The 11,217-nt window shown below is 39.9% G+C and overlaps 1 protein-coding gene across 2 annotated transcripts in view; it reads left to right on the top strand.

The window, feature by feature from the left end:
• Positions 1–11,013, top strand: part of paqr6 (progestin and adipoQ receptor family member VI) — a 32,628-nt gene extending 21,615 nt beyond the window's left edge. For both annotated transcript variants that reach the window (XM_036558157.1, XM_036558156.1), the window contains exons 5-8: positions 2,699–2,825; positions 6,586–6,682; positions 6,823–6,967; positions 10,210–11,013. In XM_036558157.1, the coding sequence (XP_036414050.1) occupies positions 2,699–2,825; positions 6,586–6,682; positions 6,823–6,967; positions 10,210–10,478 (638 nt within the window). In that variant the 3' untranslated portion in view covers positions 10,479–11,013. The remainder of the gene's footprint in view (positions 1–2,698; positions 2,826–6,585; positions 6,683–6,822; positions 6,968–10,209) is intronic.
• The last annotated feature ends 204 nt before the right edge of the window (positions 11,014–11,217 follow it).

Here is an 11,217-nt window from a genome sequence, read left to right on the forward strand (position 1 = left end):
GTACACAGACTGACCTCAGAAGTAAACAGCGTGAGTCCACGGAACTCTCTCTGACCTGGCTGAGCAGCAGTAAAAAGGAGTGGTTTAACACACTGAAGCCTTTGTGCTTTCTGGAGATTCAAAAGAAAGTAAACAAGAGGCAAAAGGCCAAAGAGGAAGGCCTGGACAGTCAGCACTTAAAACAAAACATGATACAAGCATTGTTCCAGCCACTTAAGAAGTGAGAGTCAGTACAGTCTGGCAGCAGCTAAAAGAACTTTTCACTTTTCCCTTAAAGTCTGAGGTTATTATTGTTATTTTGTTGTACTTTCAGTTTACATTACGTAATTATTTAAAACATGATTATGCAAATACATAAATAAATGCACAGCAAGTTATGTATTCATATTTTCTTATTTTATCTTAAGTTGATTTACTAATTTAACTTGCATTCTGTATCGAAAGCAAACAGGAATCAGACTTTCTGTTTCAGACTTTCTGTTTCAACATCAAGAAACACATTGGAAAAAAAAACGTATGAAATTCAGGCTCAACTGTGCAATCTACGTTTGTCCATTTTTATGATATTTTATTTGAAAGCTACCTCCATAAGAACATTACACATGCATAAGCACTTAATAATATGGTTAAAAAGGTACACTTGAGTATTTATGAACCGCTTATGTCATTATTTGCAAGATGACATCAGGTGTTTTGATGTCTGACGACTGATAAGTTAGAACAAACATAGTAGTGCCACAAAAAATACTATCAAAAACTATGAACTGATGCCCAACATGTCACACACTGTGCTGCAATAAAATCCAATTCAACAGGACTAATTATGCTCTTTTTAGTCAAACATGCTGTTGTGAAGTGATTTTTAAGTACTGTTGATATCCACAATACGCTCAGAAAAGCATTTTTAATTTATAATGATAACAGTAAATATTGTCATATTGCCCAGTTTGAATATAAAGGGGCCCTAAACTAAAGTGACAGACATTTGTACCATATGTAACACTGTCGTAAGGCATCATTCCCATGTAATTTAACACATGAGACTATTAAGACAGGAGCCTAGTTAAGAGCACCATGTCTCAACTCTGTGGCAGATTCTTATGCCTTCATCATTATCACTAAATATTTTCTACATTAATACATTTCTATATATATTTTCTTGTAAGTTTTCTTGTATCACCTTAGGTGATCTTAACTAGGCCTTGGCCTTATAAGTTCTTCATAACAGTCTTATAAATGTAACAAATCTCTGTCACTTTAGTTAAAGGCCTCTTACATCAATACAGTGTCAATTATTTAATAAAAAGGGTCTTATGTCATCTTGTGAATACTGACATAAGCTGTTCATAAATGCTCAAAGGCTTATGCATGTGTCATAAAGTACTTGCAAAGGTAACCTTCTAATAGTGTTATTATTTTTCTGCTGATTTTTTTTTAATTCTAAGAGTTCTAAGAGTTTAGAACCAAAAACTAAGAGTTCACAGTGGTGGTGATAGGAACCAGACATCTGATTCCTCTCAGTTTGGAGTTGAATGCCCCTAAAAGCTCCCTCACAGAAGGTTATTCCATAAAATGGCTACAAATGTGTTGCCTGATGCCTGAGACACTGTTTTACAATAGTTCTGCGATATTCTTTTGGCCAAAGACATATTTTTTAAAAATCCATGCATGGTAGAGAGGTACACGCAGGGCATCCGAGAAAGCTCAGATTTTAAGATTTACTGCTATTTTACCATCATCGACATTGCATATAAAATCCAGAAGACGTGAAGGTTCACTGGTGGTTTTGGATAATAAATAAAATGGCTATATTAGTGTTGTAGACATTGTGACCCCTGGTTCCCATCACCACCACTGTAAACCATTTCACATCAGACTGCTCTGAATGAGGTTTTTACATCTCAAAAACTTTACCCATGCAAAAATATTGAAAAATAGGTGCAGTTCCCCTTTAACAATTCAACAGTTTTTGTTCAGGTGTGTCATGAGTCAGGCATGCACTTAAAACTAAAGAAGCAAACTTCAACCACCAAACATGTCGTAGCTGATCGACTAGATTTGAGAAGAAGGGGAACATTTTCACCAAATTATCGCTTCAAATGAAAAGAATCATGCTTGTTTTCACAAGAAAACCTATTTGCATGATAGGATAATTATCCTTATGAAATGCCGCACTTCATGCAAATGCATTTTCAGCCATAGCTGACAGCTCGAGAAGCTGCCATTCAAATGAGCTGGCTGTGCTGTACAGTACTGCCTACTGATTGCAGCCCCTGCTTTCTTTATTACATAACTGACATAACTGTAGGGTTACATAAATGAGCCAATGCACTTTAAGAACTTGCACTCTTGCAAAAAAACAGTGGAAGTGGACTTTAAGTGGTGTCTTGGGGTTTAGAGTTGTAACTGGGACAAGACCTTAGTTTGCAGTAATTTGATAAACCTAAAATCCTCTCTGCTGCCTCAAAATCCCTTAAAATCTGCTTACAAAAAACTCTAAATACCAGGTTAATAGTCCAGACCTCTCAGATTTGATCTAATCCTCTCAGATCTCTGCTTTAGACTAGCCCAGTGACATATTCTACATAATCTGCTGATTTATGTAAGTTTTACAGTTGTTTACTATGTTTAGCATTTAACATGTTTTAGTATCTCATATTGTTTTAGAAAATGATTCCAATCCTCCATGTTCCTCCAGGTTGTGCTATCACATACGGTTCCTACGTGATGCCCGAAAGTTGGGTCAACAGTTGGCTCCACCAGCATTTTGTGTCCATCGCCATCGCTAACACGATCTTCTGCACCAGCATGTCCTGCTACTCCAGGTAAGGAACGCTCCGAGCCTTCTAACGCTTTGGTTTTCACAGACATAACAGAGTACATCGTGGTGGTTCGTCTGTTCTCATTAAGCCTAACTTACCTTACAGCGGTGTGTAGAATCGCCGCTCTCTGTGTGGTACCACATTTTCTATCACTGTATAAAAGTAGCTCCATGCTGTCTTTATTGTTGGATGCACTGAGTCTGCACACTAGGCCTGGACTTTTGAGAATCAAGAGCTGACTTCAAGCTTTGGACTTAAGCACCTTTTGAGGTTTCACCATTCGGAAACTGAAATCACTCATTGGGTATTCATTATGCTTCATCACAGGAAGGTGGAGAAAACATGAAGCACTGCATTTGTTCATTTTAGAAGTAGTAATGTAAATCGTTGTGAATACTTTGTGTTAGAAAATAAACTTCATTTATTCTTATGTGAAAATAATTTAATATTTCGCACTGGGTAGCGCTATCACCTCACAGCAAGAAAGGCATTGGTTCGATTCCCCAGCCGGGCAACGAGGATCCTTAATAAGTGGCTTAGAAAATGTGTGTGAAAATTTATAATCATTGTTTTTGATGGCATTTTAAAATGTGGCACTTCAGCTTGTTTTTTTTCTGTTCCAATTTCTTAAGCTTCAAAAACACAAAATATTGTCACGTATATTCTGAAAACTTTCCTAAAGTATCGTGATATTATATTTTTGTCATATCGCCCACCTCCACATCCCAGTAAAGAGGAAATAATTAAAGCATTCTGTTATTTAGTACAAAGCAGTGAACATGTTTCATAACAGCACATTTTTAAAGTGTCCAGTCTGAGGCAGCTATATGTGCCTACAACCTTGAAGTTACACAAACTAATCACGCTCAGTAATAGTACAACCCAGGGACGTTGGGTAAGAAAGGAAGTGGTAGCAGGGTGGTTAGAACAGCAGTCTGTGGAAGGGATGTGCAGCCACATGTTTAATTTGACTGGCATTCACATGAAGCCCAGGAGTGACATCAAGCCTGGAGGCAATTCGAAAAACTGCTGAGACTGCTGAGCCAAATGATGGCTAATGTTCACAGATAGCATGTAATAGCATGCTGAACCTGCCGCGTCCACTTTATTAGAAACACCTGTCTTGCCTGTAATACACAATTTGTCAGATCCCCCCTACTCAGAGTTGTCGCTGCTAGCTTGAGAGTGGTTCACCACCCCAAAAAATCCAGCCTAGAGGGGCTTTGTGGTCACAAACTGACCACCAAGGATAGGCCATGGTCTCTAACTGTACTCCAGTAATGTGTATTTCAGATGTACACTGTGTGATATACAATGCCTATTGAAAAAACATCACACAAAATGCAAGTTCATTGAAACATTAAGAAATATCACAATCACAATTATTATAGTCACCTTGTCACAGTTATCTGACCCAATCACAGTTATTTTCTACAGTTGTTGACATTTACAATCACATGTCTACCTTTGAGATGCACAGTTATATCAGAATCATATTGGTATGGGCAGATAGTTGTTTATTTTTTAGTGGTATCAGACAGATGACCTATTTATTGTACTCTAAAACACACTAAATGAACAACAGTATGTGAACACCGCTCATGATTGAGTTCAAGTGTTTCAGCCTCACTCATTGCTAACAGGTGTTATCACATAGTCATGCAATCCATAGAGAAAAATGGCAGTAGAATGGGTTGTACAGAAGAGCTCAGTGTCTTTAAACATGCCAGATCAGTTTGTCGAATGTGTGTACCCGCTAGATCTGCCCTGGTCAACCATAAGTGCTATCATTGTGAAAGGGAGGCGTCTAGGAGCAACAACAGCTCAACTACGAAGCAGTAGACTATGCAGATTCACAAAGCAGGGTCTCCAAGTGCTGAAGTGTGTAGCATGTAAAACCTGTCCTCTGTTGCATGACTCATTACAGAGTTTCAAACTGCCTCTAGAAGCAACATTAGCATGAGTACTGTGCATTAGGAGCTGCGTAAAGGCATGGTTTGATGAGTCTGGTGTGAAGGAACTCCAGTGGCCTCCACAGAGTCCTGACCTCAACCCCACTGAACACCTTTGGGATGAATTGGAACGTTGACTAAGAGCCAGGCCTTCAGTGTCTGACCTTACAAATGCTCTTTTGACTGAATGGGCACAAATTCCCCCAGACAAACTCCAAAATCTTGTGGAAAACCTTCCCAGAAGAGTGGAGGTTGTTATAGCTGCAAAAGGAGGCAACTCTATATTAATGCTCATGATTTTGAATTGGGATGTCCAGCAAGCTGAAATAGGTGTGATGCTCAGGTGTCCACATACTTTTGGCCACTTAATGTAAATCAACCACTACAAATAAATTTTACAGTGGCCTATGTTTTGTTAATGTGTAAATCCTCCGAGAATTACCAAACAAGTGCATCCCTACCAGGGGGTGGATTTGAGTCTGACTCGAGTCATGAATTTGATGACTTGTGACTCGACTCAAGAAAATCGAGAAATGCTTGCGACTCGACTTTGACTTCAACACTAATGACTCAGACTTCAGCGTTATGACTCGGTACTTTTTCACATTCTTTTCATATGTAGTGCAGTGCTCTGTGTATATAGTATGCCATGGTTATCTGTGTACCATGATGTGGCATGCGCCCGCCCCCCGGGCCCCGACGATGACGGCCGCGAGAGCCGGCAGGAAGGCGGGGCCCAAACACCCAGCGGTGACAAACCTCGGCCAGGACGGCGGGGAGAGAGCCGCGAGTGGGGACCCGTCAGATGGTCAGGAGCCTGCTGGCGGAGCGGCAGCCCTTGGTGTGCGTGGGGGCAGGAGCCCCCCTCTCACCACCCCTCGAGCCTCCAGTCCCAGCTCCCAGGAGGACTGGAGCCCTTCTCCCCCCTCCCCTTCTTGCTCCGAGAGCGCTCGGAGCTCGCAGTCTCTCCCCGCCGTCCTGGCCAAGGTTTGTCGCCGCTGGGTGTTCGGGCCCCGCCTTCCTGCCGGCTCTCACAGCCGTCATCGTCGGGGCCCGGGGGGGGGGCGCATGCCACACCATGGATTTTGCATTTTAGTTGGAAAGGTAAGATAATAATTATAAAAAATTCACTACTAATAAGCTGTCATTAAAAGGCTAGTACTATTACCATTACTCAGTGTTATGGCCTTATATTAGCTCAAGAATGCAGACTGACTTGTTCAGGACTCAAAGATTAGGACTACTGACTTGGGACTCAACTTGAGACTTGCCATCACTGACTCGGAACTCGAATCAAGACTCGAGACTTACTTGTTTCCACCTCTGATCCCTAGTTTACTTAGCAAGAAATAGAATGTGAATTGGTGTTGGGCGTTGGGTCGAGGCAATTGCACAATTACATTAAATGAAAGAAATCAGAAAACACATTTACTGAGACATCATGAAAACAACAAAAGTTCTTCTTCCTGCTGCTTTAACTTGTTTAGAGAGCAGCTGTGAGTAATATTTAATGTTTATTTGAGCTATTTGAGATAGCCAATAACTAATTTGGCCACTTTTTGGCACTTTTTTACTTTAACAGTCGACACACAATGACCAAAAAATCATATTGTTGATTGCACATATATAATCGTCAGGTAAAATGTCATGATGGCCCATTCAGGACATTAATTACAGTATGTAACATGAGTAATATGAGTCTTTTCACGTGGTTCTTTTCTGTCTTGTGTGCTGTGGCGTGTCAGCTGCCTGGTCTGCAGGGGAATGCCGGTCTTGCATGACACTAAACATTTTCTTCTCCTTTTTTGTAGATTTCTAGAACTGCAATTTCCACACAGGAGTAAAATCCTGCGGACAAGCGCCTTCGTTGTACCATTTATCTTTGATAACATCCCCCTTTTCTACAGAGTAAGTAACAGTCACTCAGATGACTATGCAAAGATGTTGCAGCTGCTCTATAATGGCTGTATGAACAAAGAATAAGCCTAGAGTCTGCAATATAATGTACACTTGGCCAGTCATTAGCTTAATTCTCTTTCTGTGTGTAGCTGCTGCTGTGTTTCAGCGGGAGTTGTAATCACACTGAAGCTGTGAGCAGTCACTGTTACCACCTGCTTTTTGCCTTCCTGACGGGTTTCCTGTTCGCTTCTCACCTCCCCGAAAGACTGGCTCCTGGACGCTTTGACTACATTGGTAAAGAGCTTGGATACATTTTAGCTTTTTTGTTACCCGTCTTTATAAGTCATTACGGTTTTTAACCCTATCAAACTGAACGTTTAGCTGGCAATACATTAAGAGACTTGAACTTTTCTATAGTTTCCAGCCAAAAAACATCAAAATGCACCCAAAAACAGTCTAAGATCATTTTTACCATAAAACGCAATAATACAGCATTTAACCGAGTGACAGAGTGACTAAAATGAATGTCAGTCAAGTTTTTATAATGGATTGGCTGTAGGGAGAAGTTATGGCCTATTCAAATTTCATCGGCAGCCTCCACAGTTAACAAGCTGCGTCATTAAGTTATGTAGTTCATTACTTTGATTTGCAAAAGCATTTTTCCTCTAGCCAAATCCAACAGAAATCCACCCAATTTGATGGGAATCAGCCCAGTCTGGCAATGCTGGCAGGACGTTTAACACCACATCACACTAAATGGATAGAAACAAGCACTTATTGTGCTTCTTTTAGGAGGATTTAGACGGAGCTCTCTTTATGGACTGGCTTTCCTTTTAAAATTGACACCTAAGTCAAGCATTTTTCACCTTGTAACATAAAAATCTGTGGTTAAATAAAAACGCTAAGTACAGCTAAAAAATGCAGTCAGCCTCAGAACAAGTCTGGCCTGTGGAATCCGCATCCTGTCTTAGCATATGTTGCCATATAGAGTGAACACACTCCATCTACTGTTTGAATGCAGCCTAACTCATTGAAATCTGCCCCCAGAGGAGTCCAGTCACATAAAAATGGTCATAGTAAAATAGATCAGGCTGTGGAAGTGGAGCTTTCTGTGTTCCACTGCGTTGTTTTCTATCACTGTGTAAAAGAAGCCGAATGCTGCCTTTATTGTTAAACACACTGTGGTAGTTTCTGAGTGAGAATGCGCACACATTGAGCAATCCACGGCGATATGGATACGCTTATAATTGATATGTTTAATCAGAGTAGCTATAAACCGTGACTGAGGTTAGACTATATAGACAATATCTGTTCATGGTTTTGCTTGTTTTGAAAGGTAGTTTGGGACACAAACTAAATAATAAACATCTATTTTTTTACTTTGTTAGATCATACCATGTCAAATAAATCACATAATTAATGGAGAAGAGTAGATTAATTGGCAGTTTATCTTAAAATATAATAAAGGAGTAGTTCTGCAAAACCAGTCCTACTCTTTGCCACAAATTTGGGTGATCAGCTGAGACATGTTGGCTTTTTCAGTTTTGCAGTGGGAATAAGAGGCTTATACAGTTAACATTCTGCTGTGTGTAACAAGAATGAGTCAGAATTTTCAAATTGTCATGAAAGTCTAAAAACTGTAATAGTGAATTACACTTTTTCTCTAACTTCATACGTTCCTATAGTTAAAAACCTTGAAATATCTGAGCTTTATACTCCACCACAGGGCAGTTCAAGATACGACATTCCCTAGATGCTGTCCTAACCTTAGGATAACCCTAACAGCGTCTTCACTACTGTTTTAACTGTCCACTTCTACTATTATCCTTTCTAACGAGAACGTCATTGTTTTCGGCAACTGTGACAGACATAGCAAGTTCACTAATTAATACTGCATTATACAACAGTTAGTTCCGGCCATGCAAGCTGATTGGTTGAGAAACGTTCTAATTGAGCTGATATTTCACCATAACATCACGGGTTTTAAACAAACACGTGCAGCGAGTGAGCGGAGTTCGTTACTCTGACGTAGCAACAAGCTGCTTGTTAAGGAACTATAATTTGGCGGAAGGAATTGCTGACATTAAAACATATTAAATGACACGTTCAGGCCCAAATTATTAATTTCTTACTTTATGTATTTAACTGTTGTATAAAAGCAATAGAACACTCGAGGTCGTGTGTTATCGCGAATAACATCACGGCTGTGATGATCTATGGCCTCGATGTTATTTCGCGATAACACACGACCTCAAGTGTTCTATTGCTAAATTAATACTGATGTTACACTCAGTCACACAATAAAATGCTGGTTTCAGTTATGAGTGAGATTGAAACTCTGTAGTTCAAAAAAATCCCCACACAAACCCTTCTATCTAATTCCCTCTCATTATCTAGATTATCTATTCCCTCTCATTATGTAGATGAAAACTTGCTCAGTAAAATATTGCAGCGATGACAGTGAAAAATGAGAAGATCAATTTAATTATGTGGTGTGCGATGAAGGCTCTAACAGAAAACTGAAACGGGGGCGATGCCCATATTAAACAGCAGGGGGCGCAGTCACGATATTCTTCATCACACTCAGCTGTCTATACTAAACCTCCATTTTTGTTTACGTTATTTTGATTAATTATTAATTAGTTATGTGTTTATGTCTGAACGTCTCATCAGTTGCTAGGTAACAGACATAACAATCAACTCAACCTGCATTCACTCTGAAAAGAGATGCTTGTTGAAGGGTTCTTTATTAAAGTAAATGGTTCTATTTAGAACCTTGAACACTCAAAGAATCTTCTGCATAATTAAAGGGTTTTTTCATCATGAAAGGGTTCCTCAGAACATGCTCTAGATGGTTCTACATAGAACCTTTTTGAAAATGGTTTTATATAGCACCCAAAAGGGTTCTTCTATTGTTATGCTGTCAAGTAAAGAAAATGGTTCTATATAGAACCATGAACACTCAAAGAACCCATCATTACACTAGCCTTGTGGCTCTGGTTTAAAACTAAGCCAAACTATTCTTTTAACCCTCTTGTTATCCTCAAATTTACTAATATCTTTTATCCTTGGGCTCAATTTGACCCCAGAAAATTCTCATGAGGACTGTTTTCCCCTCCCTGAACTATTAGTGGTTCTCGCACTAGTACAGGTGTGGTAATATTAAGTTAAGGCTCTAAAACAGAGGGATTTTTTTGAATATTATAAAATAGCATGTTATAGTGACCTCAGTATCACTATACCCAAACAAATGTGTCTAAAATGTTAATATTTCTTATGTTTTATATGGCTTAAACAGTCTGGGGTCAAACTGCACACTGATGTGTACAAAATGTGTTTATTTTATGTTTCTCAGTTTTCCCCATTTAATTAAGAAAAGTCATTAAATATGAAGCAAAACAATGACGTGTAATTTATTTAGACACATTAAACATTAAATGGGGTCTAATTGAGAGCTCCTTTGACTGCGTTGTTGAGACTTTCCATGCATACGTTTGCACGATTTCCCTGACTGTTCTCTGCTAAACCTCTGCCAGGCCACAGCCACCAGCTGTTCCACATCTGCGCAGTAGTGGGCACCCACTTCCAGATGGAGGCGGTGCTGGCCGATATGAGCTCGCGCCAGAGCTGGCTGATGGCCCACTCGGCTGGGCCCTCCTTCCTGGGCACTCTGGGGGCTCTGGCCTTGGCCTTCCTGCTCAACCTGGGTGTCATTGGCCTCTTCAGCGCTTGTCTGCTGCGCACGCCCAACCTCAGCACTTCAGGCTTCACCCTTCAGCCCCCAGCCACGAACAAGGACGAGTGAGGATGCAGCGTGGAGGTGCCTGAATCATCGCACAATCTGTCAGCTCACTTTCAGAGTTTAAATATGGTTCAGTGAACCATTTGCAAACAACTTAGCACTTACCATCCAGTCTACTTCACTCAGAGATGAGTATCTGGATATCTGTCACTTCTTTTTTCTTTTTTTTTTTACCTAAACCGTATGCATACTGTATGTAATGTTTTTACCTAAACCGTATGCATACTGTATGTAACGTTTTTGCATTTCGTCGCTGTCGTAACAAAACCTCGTAACTCCATTTCATGATGATTGGACCAACAGAAATGGTTCAAACGTACTTGGAATAAAATCTCGTTACATTAACGCCTGTTAAAGTTGAGGGGGAATTCCACTGATTTTTCACAGCGACTGTGTAGTTCAGTTGTCGAGATGAGAATGAGGTCATTCAAAAATGTTTCATGTGTGTTTTTTTGTGATGGTGGTGATAGGAACCAGAGGTCGGGATGTCTATAGCTATTTTATTTACTACAAGTCAGCCTACAGTAGTGTGCAAAAGTTTGGGTGCCCCATACAAATGATGCTTGTTGTTGATTTTTTTAAGGAAGAATAAGTTAATACAGCCTCTACAGACAACACACTTCTGCTCATTTTAATACACATTTACTGTTTATTTGTGGAATTTAACATATTGGGGGGAAAAAATAAAACGTAAAGGTGTAGGAGCATTTTACACTTCAGGTTTTATTTTTTTTTTTTACCA

This window comes from Colossoma macropomum, unplaced genomic scaffold (assembly GCF_904425465.1).
Source record: "Colossoma macropomum unplaced genomic scaffold, Colossoma_macropomum, whole genome shotgun sequence".
Classification (NCBI taxonomy): domain Eukaryota; kingdom Metazoa; phylum Chordata; class Actinopteri; order Characiformes; family Serrasalmidae; genus Colossoma; species Colossoma macropomum.